At 35.9% G+C, this 27,754-nt stretch overlaps 1 protein-coding gene across 2 annotated transcripts in view; it reads left to right on the forward strand.

The window, feature by feature from the left end:
• LOC149807589 (adhesion G protein-coupled receptor L4-like) overlaps positions 1–27,754 on the forward strand; it is a 99,198-nt gene that overhangs the window by 53,738 nt on the left and 17,706 nt on the right. For both annotated transcript variants that reach the window (XM_089968481.1, XM_089968483.1), the window contains exons 2-15: positions 13,282–13,442; positions 15,182–15,315; positions 16,312–16,439; positions 16,907–17,467; positions 18,098–18,201; positions 19,940–20,125; positions 20,420–20,603; positions 21,611–21,727; positions 22,467–22,642; positions 22,928–22,980; positions 24,619–24,739; positions 25,261–25,364; positions 26,436–26,538; positions 26,990–27,143. In XM_089968481.1, the coding sequence (XP_089824607.1) occupies positions 13,282–13,442; positions 15,182–15,315; positions 16,312–16,439; positions 16,907–17,467; positions 18,098–18,201; positions 19,940–20,125; positions 20,420–20,603; positions 21,611–21,727; positions 22,467–22,642; positions 22,928–22,980; positions 24,619–24,739; positions 25,261–25,364; positions 26,436–26,538; positions 26,990–27,143 (2,286 nt within the window). The remainder of the gene's footprint in view (positions 1–13,281; positions 13,443–15,181; positions 15,316–16,311; positions 16,440–16,906; positions 17,468–18,097; positions 18,202–19,939; positions 20,126–20,419; positions 20,604–21,610; positions 21,728–22,466; positions 22,643–22,927; positions 22,981–24,618; positions 24,740–25,260; positions 25,365–26,435; positions 26,539–26,989; positions 27,144–27,754) is intronic.

The following is a 27,754-nucleotide window of genomic DNA, read 5'->3' on the forward strand; positions in this document are numbered from 1 at the left end:
TGGTATTATGTTGTGAAAATGTCATTTGAGCATGTATATACTGCTCAGATTTTAAAGCGTTAGTTAAGATGTTCAGATGTTCCCAAACCCACCAATGACTTTATGGTCAGAACAATCGTAATATTCTCGGCCGTTTCCGTTCAGTCGAGAAAGAGACCTCGGACATCATTTGTCGCCATTGAGAACTATGCTCTGAACTACGTTTATTCGCTTGGAACAAGAATTGTGACGAAAGGAGAAAAAGTCACATTCGGAACAACCTCGGCCTTTGCAGTCGCAACATTGTGGTGCACTCCGCCAGAGGCGAATCCCCAAAGAACATCACATTAATTTGTATTCCTGCAACTACTGCCGGGGTTCTTTCTGGACATAACGGAAATGGCCAAGCGATGTTCCGAACAATATCCACAATGGACCATTTGACTATTCTGTGAAATGCATGCCTAGAACGATGATCTGGGTCACTCGAAAACGAAACAGTCTGAACTTACACGTAAGAAAGAGCTGTAAATGTTTACTTATTCGTAACTCAGATGCCGTTAGGCATGCGCAGAACGAAGCTGTAAAATGGTATATTTGATCTCAGTTTTCTTGACGCTAGATCGCTGGTCATGATATCAATCCCACCCCTACTCGATAGAAACCAAATCCATCTTAGGCTGACTCGTCTGTCCCTCCCCATGATAATGCTGGTACTGGTTTAGTGCTCTGGGTGAACTCCCAATCTGATTAAAATCAGATCTCCACTTAATATTATATTATATTATATTATATTATATTATATTATATTATATTATATTATATTATATTATATTATATTATATTATACTATATTATATCATATTATATTATCTTATATTATATTGTTACACGCACACGGGTATTTACTTGACCGAGCGGTTGTCAAACCCTGGCGCAATTCTCGCTATTATATTATATTACATTGCATTGCATCACATCACATCACGTCATGTCATATATCACATAACATTATATTATATGGATGATGTTTGTACATATTCTCTATTGAAGTAATTGTCCTTTTGTAAAAAGAGAATAAAGTTTGTGCTATAAAACTGGCAAACTATAATGAACAGACAGTGTGATAATAGTGAGCTAAATATTAAAGGAACAATTCAGATCAGGGCTTGGTACGATCATTATAAGTTTCACTTTACATGACCAGGGTGTGGCAAAAAAATAAAAACTGCTCGTCATACTTGTTTTGGTAAAAACAATATACCATATCCTTCTTAAGATGTATCAATAAACAAGCCTTGTTTGACTCAACGAGCTGCTTATTGCGGGCGCCTCCCTATGCAGGTATCGGCGGTCGAGATTGGAGTGTTATTGTACGTACCACAAAGTTATTCAAACAGAGTATACCAAAATCGAAAGTAAACAATTCACGATAACGATTATAGCACTCCAATGTTATATATCACGAACATGATCCATTACCTCTTGTTTATGTAGTTAAATTATATAATGTTCTGGTAAAGGTACGTACATAAAAGTCCAAATTCAAGCGTTAATAAATTGCCTACATTTTCTCTGTTGATGCGCTAAAATTCTGCTGTGATACTATCTTACCTTTGTGTAGTTTCTATGGAAAGAAGGTGTCGACAGTCGACTTAGTCCTTTTCTTAATAATCTACGACTTAAGCTACTTAACCCTGCCCCCAAAGTAACATTTGTCAAAATTAAGAATGTCAACCGAAAACAACGGAACTCGCTAGAAGTAAGTTCTTGTGTCTAACGCTGAATCACATTTATTGTTGTGTTGTTCAAAGTTAGATTTTTCAACACAAATACTTACTTTGCAGTTGGGTATTATTTTACCGCTAACCAGCATTTTTTGCTTCACAAGATTCGTACAAGACGTGTTTTAATTAATTTGTTTTTAAAACTTATTTTTTTTTTTTACAAAAGGAGCAAAAACAATACATGCAGGATATAAGGACTTAATAGAAAATGTTCAGGCCTGATGAGGAAGTTCAGTCCTCTTGACAAAGAGGACGGATGGTGGATAACTAGGGGTAGAAGGGAGGATATTATGGTCGAATGTGAGGATTGCACCCCAGTCTCTTTCTAGCATCAAAATCTACATTTGTCACACACACACACACACACACACACACACACACTATTTTTAGTAGGATGGTTTCATCAGTTGGAAAAAGATCAGAATGTTTTAAGAACCCAATGTCAGTTTGCTACGCACTGAAAGGAGCAATATCCGAGGATAAACCAAGTCCTGTAAGAGTACACGGAATAGAAGTTTACAAGTATCGACCGAGTCCCGTAAGAGTACACGGAATGGAAGTTTACCAGTATAACACGGAATGGAAGTTTACAAGTATAGACCGAGTAATGTAAGAGTACACGGAATGGAAGTTTGCGAGTATCGACCGAGTCCCGTAAGAGTACACGGAATGAAAGTTTGCGAGTATAAACCGAGTCCTGTAAGAGTACACGGAACGGAAGTTTGCGAGTATAAACCGAGTCCTGTAAGAGTACACGGAATGGAAGTTTGCAAGTATCGACCGAGTCCCGTAAGAGTACACGGAATGGAAGTTTACCAGTATAACACGGAATGGAAGTTTACAAGTATAGACCGAGTCCTGTAAGAGTACACGGAACGGAAGTTTGCGAGTATAAACCGAGTCCTGTAAGAGTACACGGAATGGAAGTTTACAAGTATCGACCGAGTCCCGTAAGAGTACACGGAATGGAAGTTTACCAGTATAACACGGAATGGAAGTTTACAAGTATAGACCGAGTCCTGTAAGAGTACACGGAATGGAAGTTTACAAGTATCGACCGAGTCCCGTAAGACTACACCGAATGGAAGTTTACAAGTATCGACCGAGTCCTGTAAGACTACACGGAATGAAAGTTTACAAGTATCGACCGAGTCCCGTAAGAGTACACGGAATGGAAGTTTACCAGTATAACACGGAATTGAAGTTTACAAGTATAGACCGAGTCCTGTAAGAGTACACGGAATGAAAGTTTACAAGTATCGACCGAGTCCCGTAAGACTACACCGAATGGAAGTTTACAAGTATCGACCGAGTCCTGTAAGACTACACCGAATGGAAGTTTACAAGTATCGACCGAGTCCCGTAAGAGTACACGGAATGGAAGTTTACCAGTATAACACGGAATGGAAGTTTACAAGTATAGACCGAGTCCCGTAAGAGTACACGGAATGAAAGTTTGCGAGTATAAACCGAGTCCTGTAAGAGTACACGGAATGAAAGTTTACAAGTATCGACCGAGTCCCGTAAGAGTACACGGAATGGAAGTTTACCAGTATAACACGGAATGAAAGTTTACAAGTATCGACCGAGTCCCGTAAGAGTACACGGAATGAAAGTTTGCGAGTATAAACCGAGTCCTGTAAGAGTACACGGAATAGAAGTTTACAAGTATCGACCGAGTCCTGTAAGAGTACACGGAATGGAAGTTTACCAGTATAACACGGAATGGAAGTTTACAAGTATAGACCGAGTCCTGTAAGAGTACACGGAACGGAAGTTTACAAGTATCGACCGAGTCCTGTAAGACTACACCGAATGGAAGTTTACAAGTATCGACCGAGTCCTGTAAGACTACACCGAATGGAAGTTTACAAGTATCGACCGAGTCCCGTAAGAGTACACGGAATGGAAGTTTACCAGTATAACACGGAATGGAAGTTTACAAGTATAGACCGAGTCCTGTAAGAGTACACGGAATGAAAGTTTACAAGTATCGACCGAGTCCCGTAAGAGTACACGGAATGAAAGTTTGCGAGTATAAACCGAGTCCTGTAAGAGTACACGGAATGGATGTTTACGAGTATAAATCGAGTCCTGTGAAAGTACACGGAATAGAATTTTACGTCTGTACGTGATTCTCCTCTCCTAACCTGCAGTTGTTATTTGTAGGTCAACCAAAGGAGGGGAATCCCAAACAGATGTAAGCTTTCGTTCCCCATTTGTTTCTTTGAGTAATATATGCCTCAAGATTCTCGTCCAAGTCTCTAAATTTTTCCTTTGTCAGAATTTCATGTAATTGAAGTCTGATTTCACACTGCATTTGCATTAAGTTGAGATGTGACCTTAGTATGACCCCTTTAGAGACAAGATCCAAGATGGCTTCCTCCAGTGATCATCGGGACACTTCAAACAACAAAATGAATGTATGCGTATGCTTTCTGTAAGAGACTGCCATCAAACTGAAAACTGATTTTATTTTTAGCGCCTGGCAGGCCAACTAGGTAACATTATTAGAGCAGCAGTTCTGTTTCCCGGAAAAAGCTGTCACCACTGCTTGATAAGAAGCGCAACACATAAATTTAATAGACTTAATCCGATCTTATGAAAGCAAAATAAATTAAACGATATATACAAAATTATGTATAACTCTGAGTTATATTTTAAAATAGTTCTTATCGGGTATTGCTTACTGTGCATATTAGAGTAATTACATGTTATATGCTTACAAAATTCAATCTTCAGTTTACGAATGAAAACCAAAACCGCATTATCCTGCCCGCACGTCAGTAGTTTCGTAGTTTCGTCCGTTAATAAACCATTTTGTTGAAAGGTAAGATATAATTACTGCAAACTATTATATATATATATATATATATATATATATATATATATATATATATATATATATATATATATATATATATATATATATATAATGCCGCTCTGGTGGCCCAAGTGGTGATAGCGTCCGCCTCGGATACAGGAGGTCGCGGGTTCCAGTCCCGGCCGAGTCATATCAAAGACAATAAAAATGGTACTAGCAGTTCTATCGCTTAGAGCTCAGCATTAAGAGGTTAGTGTTAGGTCGGCCTGGTGTCAGGATACTTTGACTTGGTGGGACATGAAGTTACATGTCTGCGGCATGATGCTTCACTCCTAGACATAGCGATAAACTGGCATATTGCAGACGTCGTAGCGATATGACTGCAAAATTGTTTTTAAGTTACGTTAAAAATCCAAATCTAAATCTCTCTCTCTCTCTCTCTCTCACACACACACACACACACACATATATAATTAACGTAGTTCCTGCTTACCGTTTATAACAGTCAAAAGGCTGTGCTCTAGAAGTGTAAGTGCCGATAGTCAAGTGGTAAAGGGTGATCGCGTGAGTTTCTTAAGTTATGGGTTTGAATTAAGAAAGTAGTATACGAGTTCTTGCACATTATTAAAATTTTTCCTAAGACCAATAAAATGTTCTTTTTGTTGTTTGGGGTTTAACGTAACTTTTCGGCACGTACATGGCGGTTAGTTTAGTTAAGGAAGAACCAAGGAAAACCACTGAGAAGAACCACCTGGCCGAGCCCGAGACTCGAACTCACTCGGATAGAGGTGGGATGGCTCGAGATGATCGGTAAAGGCCAGCGCTTTCGACCACTAGACAGCCTGGGACCGCCAAGGCCAATAAGAAGATCCCTTAGTTTTATCGACCATCGTGATGGCAGGTGAAAACTAAATAGTTTGGAATGATTGCTGTCGAAAGACAAAGTAAGGCGTGGGTGTGGTGAGATGGAGGTGGGGGTTAGAATACCCAGGTAAAGCTCAAAGATATACTTATTTTGAACACTGGATTGAAAACAATTGTTCGATTTTTTTAATAAGGAAATTACGCTCCCCTAGTGTTGGTAACTTCAATATAGTCTTTTATGTTCCAGTTTATTTCTTAGTTTAAATTCACACGAATAAAACAAAATGATTAAGTTTGAATTATGTAAAAAGATACAGGTGCTTCACGGTGAAGAACGACAAACAAAACTCCTTGCTGTGAGTAGACGTAGACTACCGAGTATATCAGAATGTCTTGGGTTAAGTTGCTTGCAGTATAATTTCCATACTTTCATAATCCCAATCGGAGTTTGCCCCTTTATTGGTGTTTGATACATTATACCAGACATACAAAATGTATCCTTTATTATTTTACTTTACTTTCTTTACATATAATCACTTTAACTGCATGGTCTTAATTAGCTGTCATAGTGAGCTCTCTGACAAATCAAATCTTTGCTGATCATGACTGTTGCAGTACGAGTCAAAACGCCAACTTCCTGAGCTTGATGTGTTGTTCGTATTTGTTTTTGTTTTTCTTTCTTTCATAAAATTGTGTAGTCCATTCAAGTAGCATGTCTTGCTAGCAAATGATGCGATACGGATAGCGTATCTGAGCCTTGGCTAGCGAAGACGAAGTAATTTCTGTATCAATTGTCAGATTTTAAAAAGAAACTGGAATATTCATTTGAACCACATTGAGCGGAAACTGGTCGAAGTACAAAACTCGGACGGACGAATTAGGATTACATTATACGTATTAGTACTTTCTTGGTAGAACATAACAAGTTTTGATATTTTTACTCATTATATTTGACTGGTTCAGTGTCTCTTGTTTGCTGGAATAATGAGCATTCGGTTCAGCAGAAGGATAGGGACACGAGAAAAGATTTTGAAGGGTGGGCATCATACATATACTGTACATTCCGAACTTTTGGATGAAGTTTAAAGTTTGATTCAGTTTTATTTTAAAAACCATCCCCCTTTTAAGAGGACGAATACGGTAAACCAAACCCTCTCTGGTGTCTTCAGATGGGTGTTCATTAGAGACCCCATTAGTGACACTAAAGTGCGCTCTTTCTCCTTGTTTTCTTGGCGGATTAACAAAGTTTGCATTTAATGAGGTTGACTTCCGATATGGCTTGACCCCGCCTGAGTGTTTACTATCAATTACTCCTCGTTTTACTACTACTGCTATAAGAGTTGTGTTTCAAACTGATATGGCACTGAAAGATTTTATTGAGAAGCGGAGTCATATTTCGGTCACAAAGAACACAACTATTCAGAGCAAGTTTAAAGGTACAGTGTGTGGTATATTGTAGTATCGTCATGCTACTACAGCGGTAGAGATTGGCCCAGGCCACTCCGAGAGTTTTGAGGTCCATAGGCCTTGGTGATACTGAAATTTGTAATACCAAAACAATCCCATATAATTTACTATATAAAGACTTAAAAGACAACTAATTACACAAGGAAGTATATTTATTATTTTCATAATTGTTTATTTTAAAAACTCTTCGAGGCCCGTTACCCAACATTTTATCAACAGGAGTTGTGAAAAAATATCGCAACGTGTATGTTTCGAGGATCTTTTGCTGCAATGGCGATTGGTTGTTTTCCAGTTTGCATGCGGGTATTGAAAATGGGCGTATTTTTATTGTTCTTGCAATACATGACGCTTATGAAATATTTTCTCTGTCTGTTAGTTCAGTTGTTTTTCTTTCTTTCTTTATCATTCATTCAAAACCATTGGTTCTAAGACCAATAAAGTCTTGAGTTCTGATAACTTTGGGTTTCTAGTCTATGACGTTCTACAAGATAGCCCGGCATAATTATTTCTGTTTTATAAGTCCTTATTTGTATCTGACCAAACAGAAGGCTGGTCACTCCAGTAAATTTTCTACAAATCTGCAAATAGTTGATATTTCAGTTATACATAGAAGATACCTAAGGTTTTTGAACAGATATAAGGAAACATTTCCCGAATGAAGTAGAAACATTGTAGTGTCATGGGTGAAGATCAAATGTTTTCCACCTCACGAGTGAACGAATTTCTTATATCTGCTTAAAAAGATTTTCTTTATATTACATATTTTTAGGCAAAAATCTTCTATCTGTATTAATGTTTTCTTCTTCTTTTCAGTACTTGAGAGATAAAAATACGTTCCGAAATTTTACAATAATTTTAGAAGAGTGACTGTTTACAAATTGAACTTCTCTACATAATGATTTAAACTGTATATTTTGTCATGAGAGGGGGGGGGGGAGGGAGATTAGCCTAAATATGGCATTGCAAATTTGACTTACATACAGAAGGGGCAGAAATATTTCTTAAATGGGAAAAGGAAATAGTTCCAAATTGAAATCGTAAATTGGATATTTAAAAAGAAAGTTAAAAGTTTAACAGGAGGATTCCATGCATGGAAATAAACGGTATTGTAACTGAGGATATTTCAGAAATACAGACTTGTGACCCTGAGAAAGCCATATGTACTTATTTTAACCCTTCTGTACATTATATAGTAGTCTATCATTTGTCAAATTATAATTCTGGCTTCATCCAAGATGGGTAGTCTGGTCAAAGTCTACAGATTAACCTTGACTTGAATGACATTGCTGTTAATGATTGCTGTAGTCAATCTTGAATTCCGAAAACGGCGTGATATAGAATAATGACTCGAGGGCAAAAATGATTTTTGTTGAAACACGACCCTCATGTGGCAACTGTTTCTGGAGTAAACACAAAGGAAAGACCTCTCCAATGAAATAATAATATTTATAATAATATTTATATTAAATAATTTCTTTAACATACGTACTCCATCTTCATTGGACTTGTTTACGAATGAGAAAAAGTCCAAATCAAAATATTTGAATTGTCTAATTAGGAACTGTGCCCTGTAGGCCATCCCTGTTATTTACATCCACTATCTGCCACGTTGCCATGAAAAACTAGAGCACTTTACACATTTACTGCAGCCAGCATTCTATCAAAAGAAGTAGGTAGAGACATAATTTCTGGTACTACCCCTAGAAAGGTCGCAATATAGTCCGGACCAAGCTAATGGTTCCGGACCAAAGTCTGTTTACATTTTTTATTATATCCTGAACGAAGTGTGAATCAGTAATAGTCCCGGACTATTTTAGTACTAGTACATTAGGGCCATATTTTCTTTTACTGTGATGACAGTAACAATAAGTTCCAACTCTTTTTGGATCGACGCGCTTTCCTACTTTTAAACTAATCTTTCGCAACACCAGTCATAAATAATTTTAATTTTAAAAAATCTGTGTAAATCTGAATTAAAAATTAATTTAGCCGTACCTTCTTCTGTTCATAGACTGATATTCCTGATGAATTGGGATGTCACAAAACCCATAATTAAATTATTAGAATAAAAGTTAAAAACAGTTACATTTAAATCCTTCAGCTGGAAACCATTTTCAAAAAATGTTGGGTCGAGGGATACGCTGTAGATTTTGGATCCATATTCAGTTCGATATAGGTTACACTGTCCATTTCATATAGGTTACACTGTCCATTTCATATAGGTTACACTGTCCATTTCATATAGGTGGTAATGTGTATTACATTTAAGTTGCACTGTCCGTTACATATAGTTTGCACTGTCCGTTACATATAGTTTGCACTGTCTATTACATATAGGTTGTATTGTCTATTACATATAGGTTGCATTGTCCATTACGTATACGTTGCATTGTCCATTACATATACGTTGTACTGTCTATTACATATAGGTTGCATTATCCATTACATATAGGCTGCGTTGTCTATTACATATAGATTGCACTATTACGCATACATTTTGAAACTGAATACTTTTTATAGACAGCGACACAATACAAGAAGGACATGTTAATTGAATGAAAATTTTAAATTGATGAATATAATCTCAAAATATTCTTACACGTCTTTGCACTGTTTTGGCAAAACAATACTTTTTAAAAAATGATAGCTGGTATCTCATCTCAGAGACACAGAGGACCCCCTGTCCAACGTCCAAGAATGTTGGCCGTATACCCTCTCCCCCCCCCCCCGGCCGCTTTTCATTTATTAGGTCCAAAGGCAAAGAACAAAGGCATAAAAATTCAAAATTAAAAGGTGTATATATGTGCATACATAATAAAATTTATGTTTTGAATCTGCATCAATCTATATTCATATGCATCTTCTATGTTGACACCTCTTAATCTCATCCCAACACATTTAATTGGTTAAGACTTAGAAGTGACACCCTGGTTTTCTAATGGTGTTTTATGCTTTGTGTATTCCTGTACACCCACTTTTCTTTCTGGATTTTATTTCCACTGTACATGGACATCACCTCACATCCAGCATTCTGCGTGGCATCGAGACATCCAATCTGGTTAGGTTCGTTGCCGGAGGATATGACAGCTATTTCAGCATGGAGTGGTGAGTGGTCTTGTTGTAAACCATTCTCTCGTAGATGAGCCATCTGTCTGCCCTCCTGGCTTCAGCCTTCCACGACATCTGTGGACCACACAGAACTGTTTCCGGACAGGACACGGCGGCTGTGCAGTTAACCTTGTCCGATGGGGCCAGGCCAATGACTCTTCATGTAGCTGTGGTGCTTTACAGACCATGTCACACACTGTTAACAACTATCCACTGACAAAGTTCCCCGGTGGACTGCAGGCTCTGCACCTTGTTGATGATGGTACTGTTAAATAGCTGAGCACGCACTGCACACGATAAATAATAACAGTTCCACATTTGTCGTCATTAGTGCCATTTTCGCGCTTAATTACGAGTTACAAAAGGACGCCTTTACAATACCAAGTTTGAATAAGTAGACCAAAACTCATATTTTAATATGTCTTTGCAAAATCTTAAAAAAGATAAAAGAAAAACGATCTTCTCCAAGACTATAAAGAGAACAGTATGTGGTGACAGTTCAATACGAGCAGCTGGACATCATCACGATGGTCATATAAAAGTCGTCCGAGGTCTTCCTAGGACTGGTTTACTGGTTCATGTACTGGTACCTGGTCTAAAATGACAAGCCAATATTATAGGTCTGAAACAAACAAATACGTCTCCTGATTATTTAGGGGGCGCTCTACACACAGTATGAACTTCTGTGAGAGTGACGGATGTAAGGTGAAGTTGTTTACATTTGCAACATGCACAATAGAGAGAATGTTGGCACTCCTCAAGGTTACTTTCATGCACTGTGGCTGACAGTTCTTGGGCAGTTGTACTAATGGAAACTGTACATTGTCTAATCACACAACTAACTAAAATGACTGCTTCCATATGCTAAAAAATAGTCTGAATTAATCTAAAGTACAATATCTTTTGCAGTTATTAAAATAGGGAAAAAAGGTTTTGCCAGACTAGGCAATACCAGCTTCTAAAAGTGCAATGAATGATTTACCAAATATATAAACTGTACAAAATGAGATCAGCTCTTTTTTTTTGGACATTTTACCTCTGAAGTCGAGGAAGTGAAAATAACCAAGCGAGCTAGCAGTGTTTTGATAGATGCACATCTGAACTAAGGCTAAACTGTTCAAATAGGCAGTATAACCAGTGAGGAAAATCAGGGAAATTCTTTTTCTTAAAACTAGAACCCTATGCAAAATACGAAACTGTAGAGCATCACCTTAGTCAGCAACATCATTCGCACAACAGAGACGTTATTCTTATAACAGTTAGTTTGGAATCTCCCTCTGAACTGCAGTGATTGGTTGGTAGCTTCACATCTGTGCGTTGCATCATTGGAAAAAATTACGGCGATTCAAGATGGAGGCTGGTTGCTCTCAGCATTACTGCAAAAAAATTATTCAGCAGGAATGCAAATTTCTGCACAATTTAATGAAATAATCCAGTTAAAACTTAATTTATCCACTACTACGTTACATTTTCTAAGTATTTTCAATAATCATGGAAAATACTAAGAAATAGCTCATAAATAGTTTTGACAGTCCCACAGTCAGTATATTTTCATGACGTCGCACGACACAAGTCAGTAGACACTACATATATACGCTCACTCCCCAGGCTTTATCCATTTCATATACTTTAAATGAGTTATCCAGCAGAGAAGAGAAATTACATATTACTCTTCAATTTGCAAAACTCTAACTTGGATCTTCAGTCTGATGGGCTGGCTCCATCTAGGTTTTATGCATAGTTTAATATTAGTTACTGTTAAAGAAATTCTTTGACATTGCCATATCGCCTCATTTCAATTTTCATATCTGAATTTAAAATCTTAATAAAGAGAGTGTAACGCCACTACGTTGGTAGCATATAAGGACTATGTGAAATACCACTGGTGATAAAAGAAATTAATACCTCAAAATGTCATGTCCAGTGTAATTAAAGTGTTTGCCCAACCCCACCCCAAAAAACATGCATGTCATAGACATTAATTAATTAAAGTTACCTTTTGTCGCAGTTCCTAAATAAAGGGGAAAATAGAAGTACCGTCGTTTAAGTCTGCTACGTGCCAAACAACAGCTGCCAAGTGCAAAACTGAAACCGCAACTGTGCCAAGGATAATTTGATGACAGCTACTGGTTGGGAATGTCATTTACATATGCACCCCAATGAGATAACATCACTTATAATTTGCATTGCATGTTACACAGCCGTGAACTAAGAAGACAGTTCTCACGCTTAAAGTTTACTCCCTTAGGTATGTACTCAAAAGTTAGTGTTACGCCAACACGTAAGGGGAAAATGATGATAGATGAAATACCGACATGCATCAGATGTATTTGACATACATTAGTATACATAGATACCCAAAGAAGTGGGGGTTATTTATGATTAAAATATATTAGAAAGGTCAGGTCATTTGGCTCTTGTAGTTTTCTTATCCTTGAAAATGTAAACGTGTTACATAGAAAAAAATAATACCCTTCAAACTTTTGACGCATCTGAATTACCAGTACTTCTTCCTGAGCTATGTATGATGTGTTTATTGGGTTTCTACACACTTGCACGAAATGCATGCATTTTATATGTTTCCTGGGTTTCTACACACTTGTACAAAATGCATGCATTTTATATGTTTCCTGGGTTTCTACACACTTGTACAAAATGCATGCATTTTATATGTTTCCTGGGTTTCTACACACTTGTACAAAATGCATGCATTTTATATGTTTCCCGTGTTTCTACACACTTGCACGAAAAGCATGCATTTTATATGTTTCCTGGGTTTCTACACACGTGCACGAAATGGATTTTTTTGACACACAACAGTTTTGTCGTTGATGATAATGACGATTACACTGACAACGATAATATCAATCGGGATGAGGATTGTGATAGATAGATAGATAGATAGATGGATAAAACATATCGACAAGCTATAACTCAGGGTTATTATTATATATATATATATATATATATATATATATATATATATATATATATATATATATATATATATATATATATATATATATATATATATATACAAGCTATAACTCAGGGTTATTACAAACAAAACACATTTTGCCACTAGCACGTAAATGCCTACTTATTCTAATCGGACGCAGTTCAATTCATCATTCCTTTATTCTAGTGTTGTTGATTTTAGATTGTACTAGCTACTGTCATAAGATAAACATTGTTTTAATTTATCCTCAATCCGTAAATTTAATTCGTTTTTTTATTTTGGTGTGATTTCAGTCCTGTCTCAGGGAGATCTGGAATGTACCGGACACTGGTTACTTATTCATCGCTCCTGTTACAAGTTCGTGACGTTTCCACAAAAATCCTGGGAAGATGCCCAAAACAGTTGTGCCGAAGAAGGAGCAAACTTGCTTTCCATTGGTTCTGCAGAAGAAAAGGTGCTAAAGAACTCCCTCTATCTTTCGCCACCTTCGTTTACTGCCACTAAAGTCTAATGTCTGTATTATTCTACAAACGAACCTCGGGTCCCCGAGTGGCCGAGTGGTCTAAAGCGTTTACCGTTACGGATCACTGCCATCTCACCTCTGTCTGCGTGGGTTCGAGTCTAGGACTCTGCCAATGTGGGTATGTGAGAAAGCTTGCCAGTAGCTTCTCGTGCGTCGGTGGTTCTTCCCGGGTTCTTCCTCCACCATTAATACTGGCCGCTATGCATATCGTGTGCTGAAAAATGGCGCTAAACCCAACAACGACAACAACAACAAACGAACCTCAATTTCCCGTCGCCTTCACTATCCGGTTTTTGGGGCTTTCAAGCTTGACCTAGATTACGTAACATCGCTGCCGTAGGAGTTAAGCTCAGTAATTCACAAAACTGAGAAAAATGTTCACGTATCTTTTACCGTTTTGACAAATAAAAATGTTTAGTATTATTTCAGTCCATCACAGAATTTGAAAAGTTATTTGGCTTTGATAAATATAAGCAATAATAACTCTTGTCCTCAGTCAGTTTACATAATGAGACACTCAGGATTAGATCCGAATAAAGAGTCACGTGAACATCTTATGTAGTGCGTAACGGGCTAATTATCCTTTAAGAGCGAAAGTGGGTAAACAGTTTAGGGAGCATTGTGTTATTAGCTTTACTAATTTATATAGCCATTATCCAAATTGCTTTCCGGAGAGAAAGAAAGGGATAAAACGACAATGTAACGCTGCCCGTCCCTCTGTCCCCGAATCTGTAAAAGTATGGGGCATTATGCCGTCTTTTCAGGAAAGAGGTATCCCGGTATAAGACGCGCACATACTTTTTGTCTTTGGAATATCACTCAGATGAGACTGCTTCAGTGGCCTAGTGGTCAGAAGGTCTGCGGGAGATCGTGGGTTCGAACCCTGACCTAGTCATACCAAAGAATTACAAAAAATGGTACTAACAGCTGCCTCGCTTGGCGCTCAGCATAACAAGGTTAGTGTTAGGACTGGTCGACATGGTGTCAGAATAATGTGTCTGGGTGAGACATGATGCTACATGTCTGCGGCATAATGCCCCAGTGCTAGACATCGCTATAAATTGTCACACTGCAGACATCGTAGCGATATGACTGCAAAATTACAATTTTAATGGCAAATGTTTTAGTTTGAGAGTCCAAAATAAATAAATAAATAAAAATACAGAAAGACTCAAAGATTGCTAGAGGTAAGAAAATTACATCCTGCTTTCTAACTCGAGCTCTTGGTGTGCAGATGGAAAGTGTCTCTCCTTATTAGACTTTAATATAACATCACCAGTCGAGAGCAGAAGTTTAGGCACGGCTGCTGAACGTTTATTTCTAGTGCAACCCTTATCAGAGTACGTATTCATCTGGAGGAAGTAAAATAAGTTTCATATCGTACTTTTAATTCCAGACAATTGATAAAGACACCTGTTTTTTTTTAAAACAAGTACAATTCCTTAGATATACATTAAGCAGAAAGAAACAATATGTAAATGTATTTAAATGTATTTCGGTTCCCTGCCGACAAAGCAGAGAGAGAGAGAGAGAGAGAGAGAAAGGTCCTTATTTTGGCGGTAATGTGAACGCTAACAAAGACCTTTATTTTATGTGGAAAGTTTTTGCTTCAATTGTAATAAATTACCAGAATTTATATATTTATTTCACCATTTTTTCTGTCAATACAGAATAAGATGAAACATGAGCTGAAACAGAAAATAACCTCTCAGACCCTACTTCAATGGTGGGTTGGGTTACGGTTCAACAGGGTTAGCCAGGAATGGAAATGGCTTGATGGCGGTGCACTCGTCTCTAAAGTCACGTGAGTTGACCCCCCTCCACTAGTTTTCCAATATGTTTTAAGCAAATACTGAGCTTACAACTGATATGTCGTAAAGTTCAGACCCATTTTATCTCATTGTACTGACTCGTTCTCCACTCGGTGCAAATGAAACAAAACTTAATAACGAAACAAAGCATACTAATGTAACACAGCATACTAATGAAACAAAGCATAATAATGAAACAAAGCATACTAATTGTAACGAAGCATAATAGTGAAACAAAGCATAATAATGTAACAAAGCATAATAATGTAACAAAGCATAATAATGAAACAAAGCATAATCATGTAATAAAGTATAATAATGTAACAAAACATACTAATGAAACAAAGCATAAAAATAAAACAAAGCATAATAATGTAACATATCATAATAGTGTAACATAGTATAATAAAAGGCATATATACTTCAAGTACTGAAATAGAGTTTTCTGGCTTAATACATTTTTATGTACATACAGTAGTCCTCTTCTTTAGAAGCGTTTTTATGAAAGGTCACCCTTTTAATTAGACGACCTTGTCCTACACCAAATTAGCATATTTCGTCTCCCTCATGAGAAACCTCTTATTTTTGGGGCTCACATTTGTACTGCGGGTGGGATGCCCATGTTAGAGGGAGACGAATACATTTCAGAGTTATAAAGGCTCATATTGCGACAGCTTGGTTCTCTTACGGATATAACTATTGTAAAGAGTAGTCTAGGAAACTCACTGTATGAAGCCATATTTTGTACTTGAGTTTTGTTAAAACAGAATCTTAACATGAATTCAAAAATGGCAAACGAATCCGACTTACTACAAAATAATACCGTGCGGTATGTATATTTATAAAAATCTGTTTTAGATTTTCTTAGATGGTAGATTTCAAAAGATTCTAATTTCTTTAGACTGTAAGCCCTCGCAATAATCAGGTGCAAAATATTTGATTTCAGAGCAGAGTGGTTTAATCTAAAAAAATATTACCATTTTTCACAGGCCATTCGCTCTGGGGGAGCCAAACAATGGAAGTGGCGATGAAGATTGCGGAGAGTTGCGCTTTGACATCAAACTGAATGACAAATCGTGTAACGCCATCCGTCCATATATATGTGAAAAAACTAAATGTAAGTTGTCATTTCTATTTTGTTAATATATAAGGTAAAAAAAAAAATCGTGCTTCTTTGTAATTATTGAAATTTCATTATTTTTCGGAAAGCGTTGGAAATCCTCTCAAATCATCTTGAGTCTTTTTCTTAGAGATCACATAATAAATAAATAAATATTATATGTTTAACAAATCCTCTTTCTGATATTGTATGAGTAATCTCCACTTCAGTGATGCTTTAATACATATTCGTCGAATCTGGCATATCGTAATTTATGTTTCAGGAGCTTAAATCCATTTCGCTAATGATAATTACCTTTTACATACTGATAAAAGACAGGCATGGTGTGGAAAGTAGCAAAATAATTGTTTCTTTTATGTGCAATAGGGGTCATTGCAAGTGTATAAATATCGCAGAGAAACTTATATATACAAGGGGCTGTTGATGCTGTTTTATCTCTAAGCAATTGCATTTATTGATTCCAGTAACACCACCACCTACTTCATCCACTGTCAGATTCTTAACAACAACGGAATATCCAATAGCACAGACGGAAGAAACAACTCGTAAAAACAATGTTTCGGTGGCATATTCATCAAACAGAGTTGAAACTACAGATCCTAAAACAGAAACAACACGAAATGTTCCTGAAACAACAGATACTGTTGATACAAGCCAAGAGATTATTACGAAATTCCCACCAGGGATCTCGACTTCAACTCAAACAGATGAACCTGTCTCCACGACCATAAGCTTAAACACATACCTATTTCAAAATACAACCGAGTCGACGAAGGTTCCAACGACCACAACATCGAGTACAGTGCCACCGATTTCAAATACAACGATAACGGACACAACCAGAGAACCAAAGGGAAATGAAGACCACGGACAAGGACAACATAATGAAAATGATATTAAAGATTATTCCGGTTGCTATAGCGTTATTGCAGAAGATCTTTGTCCTTCAGTGACATTCTTGGGGTTCAACTGGCCAGAAACGCAACCTGGAAAATTGGCAAAGGTTTCTTGTCCAAATAAAAACGGTAAATATATTTATCTCGACGGATTTTGATAATGGTTTCTGGGCTGTAGTCTCACAATCGACCTTATCCGTTAGATTTTAGTAGAAAAAGAATCTATGGGAGAACAATATCAGCATAATCTACAGGACGCGTTTTGCTTCTTGTTATAAAAGCGCAAGCCACATTCTTTGAAACCTGACCTTTTCTGAATATCATGATTGTATGTAATACATTTGTTTTTGGTGGAAGCAACACCAGAGTTTTCAGGAGGTTTAATCTGACTTAAATTTTAGTAATGAAAGCGTTTTCAAGAAACTAGTCCTTTTGCTTATAAAATTTGTTCTTTCAGTTCTTTCATGCAAATTTCAATCTACCGTACGTCAGAGGCCTCTGTGTAATTTTGGAATCGGGTATCTGAAATCAGAAGTCTTAAAAAACAAGATTCAGTTATTAAAAATATAATTAAAACTGATATTTCAAAACAGGAGAGTACAGAGAATGGAGCCGTCTAAGTTAGAACGTTACTACACAAAGTAATTTCGTCTGATTCTGATTACATTCTGTGACGTCTGATCTGAGAGCATAATGGATCAGTAAAACGATGGGAACACAGTTACAATATAACCGAAAACGTCTCGCTATTTGTTCTAGGTTTTGCAACATGGAAATGCAGAAAGCAGCCCACAGTATGTTGGGATGGTGAACCTGACACTAAGAAATGTATCTCTGAAAACATACAGATAATTTCTGATCAGGTATTTTGATTTTAAATTGATATTCACAAGTTTATTTCGATGTTGAATGAAAAGCCGATGTACATGCCAGTTCCTCACTAATCATATGCTGACATATAGGTTCCTGACAAAGTATTTGCTAGCATATAGGCTCACCACTAAGTATATAGTAACATATAGGTTCCTCACTAAGTGTATACTAGTATATAAGTTCCTCACTAAGTATATGCTAACATATAGGTTCCTCACTAAGTATATCTTGACATATAGGTTCCTGACAAATTATTTGCTAGCATATAGGTTCCTCACTAAGTATATACTAACAAATAGGTTAATCACTAAGTATATGCTAACGTTTAAGTTCCTCACTAAGTATACGCTAACATATAGGTTCCTCACTAAGTATATGCTAGTATATAGGGTCATCACTAAGTATATAACATATAGGTTCCTCACTAAGTATATGCTGACATATAGGTTCCTGACAAAGTATTTGCTAGCATATAGGCTCACCACTAAGTATATAGTAACATATAGGTTCCTCACTAAGTATATACTAGTATATAAATTCCTCAATAAGTATATGCTAACATATATTCCTCAATAAGTATATGCTAACATATAGGTTCCTCACTAAGTATATCTTGACATATAGGTTCCTGACAAATTATTTGCTAGCATATAGGTTCCTCACTAAGTATATGCTAACAAATAGGTTAATCACTAAGTATATGCTAACATATAGGTTCCTCACTAAGTATATGCTAGTATATAGGGTCATCACTAAGTATATAACATATAGGTTCATCACTAAGTATATGCTGACATACAGGTTCCTGACAAATGTTTTGCTAGCATATAGGTTCCTCACTAAGTATATACTAATATAGAGGTTCCTCATTAAGTTTATGCTGGAATATACGTTCTTCACTAAGTATATGCTAACATGTAGGTTCATCACTAAGTATATCTTGACATATAGGTTCCTGACAAATTATTTGCTCGCATATAGGTTCCTCACTAAGTATATGCTGACATACAGGTTCCTGACAAATTTTTTGCTAGCATATAGGTTCCTCACTAAGTATATACTAATATAGAGGTTCCTCATTAAGTTTATGCTGGAATATAGGTTCTTCACTAAGTATATGCTAACATATAGGTTCCTCACTAAGTATATGCTGACATACAGGTTCCTGACAAATTATTTGCTAGCATATAGGTTCATCACTAAGTATATGCTAACATATAGACTCCTCACTAAGCATATACTAATGTACTTTGTTCAGAACTTGCAGCATTGCTGTTTTGTCACATGAGCATAATAAGAAAGGTATAAGTACGGCACATCTTGAGCTAATTAGCTTTTTGATGTAGGTCAAATACTAGCTGACTTAGCTCCTCATTGACATAGAGTTTAATTTTTTATTTCGAATTTTAGTATCTTAGTAAGGCTTGCTGTGGAAACATTTGTTCTATAGATGTCAGGAAGAAACGCATCCATACTTTTATGATAATATGGATAAACTGAATCATTGTCATCCGGATAAGCAGGCTTAATTAGTGTTCGAGCTCTTGTCTAGGAATCAGATTTATAATATATTGATTACTAAATGATGTTTAATTATACTGTAACATGAATTCATAAAGTAGTTATATAAATAATTAATTGCATTGCCGGTAGTTTGATGAAAGGATATCCTTTAGCTGTTTGGAAACAGTTATTGCAAACATGAGACACAGTAATAATTTTCTTTAGGCATCCTCGATCAGAAATAGTAATGACTCGCAAGGCGCCGTCCGGTTTACTGAAATGCTGATGAATGCGATGGAGGACACTAACGACAGTCTTTCTCAACAAGACCTGATGGAGTCAACAAAACTCATCTCGGCCGTAGCCCATATAGATTCCAGCAATGCCACAACCGTTACAACCATCATTCAGGTATTTTTAGAAATCTTTAATGAGTTGATTTTAAAAAATGATGTGCATCTTTTGTGTTATGATTTCAGTTCTTTTCCCATTAAGATTTACCGATAATTACGACAACAATTACCTAAATCTGACCATAGAAGAAATCGTAATTGAATTTGCAAGCCAAAGAAATTGAGGTATTGTGTGGCCTGTTTACGGAACCTCGTTCAGACTAAATGTAGTGTCACTTTTCACAAATTGTTCAAATGGAAGTGGTTGATGTTTTGTAATATTAATTTTTCTTTTTAACTTGTTGAATTGTAGAACATAGCCAGGATTAGCAGCAATATTGTCGCCAGAAAGGACAAACCATCCTGGAAGGAAATTGATGCTGAAACGCAAACTGCCGTGACGTCATCACTTATGCAATCAGTTGAATCAACGTCTGTAGCTTTGGTGAAGAACTTGAAAGAGGCTACCAAAAAGGAGATTAAAACGGAAAAAATGGGTATCGTTATTTTTCTTCTCTAATCTTTGTAATTACCAGACCAATGAGATAAAATTGTCTTTGGTTACATTTTCTTCTAACCCACTATCAATCATGCGTTCATCTGGACCTAATGTGGTTTTCTGACCAAGTGTCCAAAGGCATTTAATTTTTTACCCTAGCTTTATATTACTTTCAATGGTGGGAACCATAAATCCCTGTTGATATCACGCTCTTTATGTTTGACGTAAAGATTTTTAAATATTTATTCTTATGATCTCTATCGAACATCAACATAGTGTGTTGTTATCTCTACAGACTTGTCGGCCGAGAACAAAAGAACTCTGTCAAGTTTCAGCGGATGCAATGAAAGACTGTTCGAATTCATGCAATATGTTTGAAGGGATTTCGATTTCTATTACCGATTTGAAAGCATTCTTTCCTGCCTCCTCCCAGCAACATTGCACAACCAGAAAGTCATTTGTAAAGAATTGTTGAAATATGTAATGATAACCCTTCTGTTTACGCACGCTTGAAATGCAATCCAAATTTTGTACAAACTCCAGCTGTTTATCTATTTAGAAGAGTTTATGTTTGTCATTATTTGATGAACGCAATTTATTTATAAGGTCACTTTAATTTATTTTTCTCAGAATGATCTTTTTCGACTAATTTGTTTTATTTTTGGTGGTGGGGAGGGGGCAAAGTTTTATGCAAAAATATCAGACGGTGACTTACAATATTATAGTTTTATGTTAAAAGCTATTTACTACTACTACTACTACTACACTTCGAAGGTAGAACGAAGCTTTTCCTCACTTGTTATCATGATGTTTTTTCGCTACCATCAGGTAACGCTTTTTCATATGGTCAGTTTCAAGTATGTGTGTTTTGCATGGATACATAAAAATCTCTACCGCATTATTTTCAATGGTCCAGACAATTGAACCTTGAAAATTTGTTTTGAATGTTTACTTATTAAGTATACTGGTGTAGCTTGAATTTTACTGAGGTACATTTTTGTTCAGCCATTGAGTTTCAAGTCATTGACGTGGATACCATGCCGGGAAATAAAGCAGTGTATGGAAGGTCTACAGAAAATATAATATCACTGCCGAAGGATGTACTCGACATGTATAGCTCAGGTACACAAAAGCACTTCTTACATTACATATATGATTAGATTTTAAACTTTACCTTAATATTTTCTGTATTAAAGTTCTAAGAGTATATGCTACAATGCGTGATTTTCCCGAATTATGGATGAAGAATTATCTGGCCAAAGCATTTTATTTGATTAAACTTGAGATGTAAGGGACACATCTTTACTACAAAGCATTTTATTTGATTAAACTTGAGATGTAAGGGACAAATCTTTACTACAAAGCATTTTATTTGATTAAACTTGAGATGTAAGGGACACATCTTTACTACAAAGCATTTTATCTGATTAAACTTGAGATGTAAGGGACACATCTTTACTACAAAACATTTTATTTGATTAAACTTAAGATGCAAGGGACACATCTTTACTACAAGGCATTTTCTTTAAAAAAGATTCCGATGTTACATGTATTTTTCAGAATATATCTTCTATATTAATTGTTCGTTTTCTTTAAAGAGAACGACAGCAATCTTTTCTTGATTCCATGCTGATTTTATCCGTGCAGTATGTTCATTACCAGTTACTGCAGAACTGAAGTGTATATCTCGTGTAACAATTAGAGGATCATTCAAGAGTGTTCGTCGCATATAAAATTTATTCAGCATACCGACTAATATAAAAGCTGTATGTAATATGTCATTATGTGTTTAATATAAAACGTACGAAATGGGTTTATGACACGTTTTATCAGTCATTGTTTGTCTTGCCTTTTCTTGTAGGCGGACTTGCGAAGTTAGTTTTTATTTCGTATGATGATATCAGAGATCTCCTGGCATCTTCTGACAAAGATACATTAGATGGAAAAGTTCTGAGCAAAGTAGTCAGTGCATCAGTTGGAAACGAAGGGCTAGTCAAGCTTCCCAAACCAATCTCCTTTACATTTAAAACGGATGAGGTATATGCTCTTCTTTCTCAAGTCTATTGTTGAGAATATTTTCTGCATTTGCACCAGTTGTTGCATTATTTGCTACTATTTTATTTTGATTTTGAAACTTTTCATCAAAATTGACTCGAATTTGTCGATTCAGTGACTTCATATTCCTTATAAGTATCTCTTTAATTCATGCTGAAGTATTCTAGTCTTATATTTTATTTTACATCGTGACGTTTCTTGGTTACCTTCATTCCAAATAGCCTTTCTTGACTGCATTTTATAATTTTAACTTGCTTCTAATTTCAGATGATATATTCTCATGCCAGTCCACTTTGCTCCTTTTGGAATTTCTCTGAAGGGTATGTACAAAAATTAGCTTTGCTTACATGCTTCCCAGACACCAGACGTTCTTGCTTGTATTTAAAATTTCCCATTTTGTTTCCAGTCAAGTTCATTTAATTATACTTATATCGACCCGTTTTACATACTAGGGCGATGGAGAAAATAATGTTTATCGTGTTTTAATGCCATAAGTGAGGAGCGTTTTTTTTTCCTGCTTTGCATAAAATTGAGTACTGTGTGTAAGCATAACTGGAACTATGATAGTGACTATTGTAAAATAGAAATGTAGGAACTCTTAAAAATAGAACATCATAATGCACTAGGTTATTTATTAAAATGGTTTTATTTTCTGCTTGTGACATTGCGCGTTAGTCTCTTCTATTGTTTTTTAAATACAGTACTTTTCTTCATCAGTTTCCCCCGTCAGCCCTGCTTGCTGTTGTTTAGTAATCACTTGAATTCTAGTTATATAATTAATTATTTTGCCATCAAGAATAATTGTAAGAGGGGCTTGTTTTTATGGTCAACCGATGCATTTGTAACAACGGCGATGCGTATTTATAGCCAATCGATGCATTTGTAACAAAGGCGATGCGTATTTATAGCCAACCCATGCATTTGTAACAACGGCGATACATTTTTTTTTATAGCCAATCGATTCATTTGTAACAAAGGCGATGCGTATTTATAGCCAACCGATGCATTTGTAGCAAAGGCGAGACAAATTTGTTGCCAACCCATGCATTTCTAACAATGGAGGTACAAATTCTTTCAAAATATACTCATATAACAAAGGTGATACAAATTCTTCCAACAAATACGTGTCTAACAAATATAACTTCTTTCAACCGATACGTATCTAACAAAGGCAATGCAAATTCTTTCAACCCATACGTATATAACAAAGATGATGCGAATTCTTTCAACCGATACGTATCTAACAAAGGCAATAAACATTCTTCAACCGATATGTATCTAACAAAGGCGGTACAAATTCTTTCAATTGATACGTATCTAACAAAGACAATACAAATTCTTTCAACGCTTTTAACAAATTAGAAAAACGTATACATGTCTGAAGTGATTTCAAAAAAGGCTAGTGGGTTATCATTTTAATTTTCAATGTCTTCATCCATTTTTGTTAAAAAAGATCGTGCAGTTGGGTCTTTTCATAAGTGTTATTAAATCATGAATAAAATATTGTATTGACAAGAAACAAGAGCGTGGAATATGTAATTAAAAGTCTTGTATCAACTAGTCCTTGCTAGACGCGTTCATTCCCTTTCCGCTAAGATATCCAAATATATACACAAGATGAATCATATACAGACAGCTCCATTCATCGTAAGGGCAGTTTGAAACTGGTATAAATCTCAGATTTTAGTTGTATCTATGACAACGTTCTTCTGTCATATCAGCAATGTGTTTCAAGTGTTAAATCCGATAAAAATCAGCTTGAAGTTAAAAAATAAATACAAATCTCTGCTTTCTTTTACAAATCGACATAAATGACATTGTAAAATGTCAGTCTAGAGCTATACTTGTCAAACCCAATTAATTTGTTACATAAACAAGTTTTTTGTTCTGCGTATTATAGACAAGTTTGGTCTTGCTGTACATATGAGATAAATAATTTATATTCTCATATTTTTCAGCCATGTTGGAGCCTGGTCCCAGGAGGGTTGCAGAAGAATTGATTATAACTCTACTTACACCACGTGCGAATGCGATCACATGACAAATTTTGCCATACTGATGGACGTTCACTCAATGGAGGTATGATAATTAGCTACATAATCAGTACATTGATATATAGCATTTATGACATGTACTCCATATAAACATTTTCCCTCAGTACATGTATGTATATAGATGTACGCGACCATTTGATTATAAGCACATTTTTTAAGTCATATTTCCACCTGTTCTTTCAGAAACAAGCGAACTTTGACGTTTTCAGTGTTTTCTCACGACGAATAAAAAATTGAAGCTAAAAAGTGTAACCATTTCTCCATCATTATTGTTTTGCCATGTGTGTAATTTAACAAAAGAAATACTTGTAATTAGCGTTAAACTAACTGTGATTAGGCTGGAATTTTATTTTAATCTCAACAATTTCACGACAGCCACATCCATGTAATAGTGTCGTATATTGAATATAGAAAAGGTAAATTACCTGTATTCAAAGCGGCTGTATCCTCGGTTATAATAAAAACTCGTTTGGTTTGCTCTCTCTTTTTGGAAAAAAATTGAATGCATATTTGTCAATAATAGCTTAGTGTTTCTAACGTCCACAGATGGCGTCTTTCCATGAAGTTTCTTTGGCCTACATCACTTATGCTGGCTGCATCATTTCCATTATCTGTCTGTTCTTTAGCTGGATCACCTTTCAATTTATTAGGTAACTATATATATTGTTCAACACAGGTAAGTGTAGGTTGTTTGGATTTAAATCAGTCTAAAGACGTGCTGATAAGCCGTCTCATATGCGAAATGTGTCGCTTGTGTGTTAATTTCTTCCCAGCGTAAAACTGGAGAGCGTTATTATCTTGGGCTGGTAATGAGTAAATTTGCTATCTGCAACTGGTTAGACCATGATGTCGTCCCCTCAACGACTATTCTAAATCAGTCTTGGGATACACAATTTAAACGTAGTGATAGGTCTTCCCGTAGTGTATGATGGGTAAAATGCAGAATTTTCTTTACTTTTTGAACCGGCCTGTGTCAGTTTTTGCGATCTCGCGACCACATTTAGAAGCAGCGAGAACACGATAAAAGCTGCGGATTTATCCTGCCTAGATATGATAGTGATGGTGCTTGTAGGTGCCAACTGCTGGAGTTAATACATCACTTTTTTTCGTTATTTTAAACATAATTACTCATTTGAAAAATGAAATCCTTTTTATATTTGTGACAATAATATGCAGTTTATTACTCGAATACAAAAGGTTGAAATTGTCACATGAAGGGTAAAACATAATCAAATGAATAATTTAAAAAATTGCCTTTATATGGTCGAAGCCATGACATATTTTTGATGTTTCTATTCTTATGGCTCAAGTTACTAGGACAAAGTGTACTCGTTGCGCAGCCGCGGAATGAACACCATTGTCATAAATGTTTCACGAAATGAACGTTATACCTATTAACATTTGGTTTAATTTTTGCAGTGTATCACGGTATGAACACTATGTGTGTTTTATGTATTGTTCCGAAATTCGTCATTTACTTTACGATTCATTTGAAATTACGTGAGATGTATAAGTAAATTTTGATTGATTAGCTAAATTAATTTACCCAATGTTTAAAAGCAAGAATGTAAGGTGGGAAAATATGTAAATACATATACGCTCTCAATTATATTCTAATATTGTAAAAAAGACGAATATACAAGATTCACTTTAAAAGTACGTCTTTGTTTTTCAGACTTTTATCATCTTCCTTTGTCTAGATAAACATTTCTATTTTGTAGCGTTATACAGAGCGAACGTAACTCAATTCACAAGCATTTAGTGTTCTGTTTGTTTGTGGCCGAGATCGTCTTCCTTGCTGGAGTTGAACAAACAGGACACAGAGTAAGTAGATTTCATGTCTTCAGTTAGACGTAATAAAGTATGCGAGGGTTTGAATACACGTGGTTTCTTTAAGATTACATAGTGCTGTTTGTTCTCTCTGCTGAAACATCTCAAGTCTTTTGCGAATTCCGTGATCACGAAGAGGTACTTGAAGAAACCGATCCACCTAATACAGCTGTGGAGATCTTATTACATTTCACAGTGGGATGAAATTTTAAGTTCAACTGATCATTTAATTAACGCGCAAACTAAAGACAGTTCCAAATCAGCAAGGTTGGTTACATAATCGTTGTATTATATATGGTTCACAAGATTCAAACGTCGGTCGAAACTAAATGCGAAAGACGAAAATTACCTCGATATAAATTTTAATAGATAAAGCAGACTCATCCATTTAACCGTTAACATCGTCATATTCGGACAATAAATATTATCTTTCATTCGATTACAGATAGTATGTGCAGTGATAGCAGGTGTCTTGCACTACTTCTTCCTCGCATCGTTTACATGGATGTTTGTAGAAGGAGTTCACATTCTCTTCATGCTGGTGCAAGTGTTTGATAGTGCAAAATCCAGACTGAAATATTACTATCTACTTGGTTACGGTGAGTAACTATCTCTTTCTCCTCTGCAGGTCCCTGCATATCTTCTATATCTTCTAATAATCTTACTTTGATGATTGAAAATTTAATCAAATATTCCTCAATACCAAAGAAAATTTATCATTCACCTGAAATCTTCCTTGGACTGAAATCAGGTTCCATTTTTTTTACAGATATAAATAATCGGTAGTAATCAGCGCTAACTTCCACCTTCCGTAAAATGTTATTAAAGCCAAATGTACAGGCAAGGTATTCATGAGATGTTACAGAAGGCTCATGTAAATCATACAGTCTATGTAAGATTATTCTTCTTGCTTTAAAAAATTATAATGTAAGAATAAGTTTTAGTTTAGACGTTCGATGTAATCAGCTCAAGTTCTTTGAATTTCACGAAGTGTTGGATTACTTTTAACAGGAATATTTGAAACTCCTTGAAGCATCATGTCAGATCTCCCCTAAATGGCGCCGATAGTGTTCTACATCTTTGCACAATCACACCAGGTGCGATGCTTTTCATTTGACTTGTACAAATACCTCAAAATCAACGATATTAACATATTCAGATTTCAACAAGTATAGGTTCTTAGAATTATACGATCACAAAATGATTGTTC

Source organism: Sinohyriopsis cumingii, chromosome 1, assembly GCF_028554795.1.
Source record: "Sinohyriopsis cumingii isolate HCF-2022 chromosome 1, ASM2855479v2, whole genome shotgun sequence".
NCBI lineage: Eukaryota > Metazoa > Mollusca > Bivalvia > Unionida > Unionidae > Sinohyriopsis > Sinohyriopsis cumingii.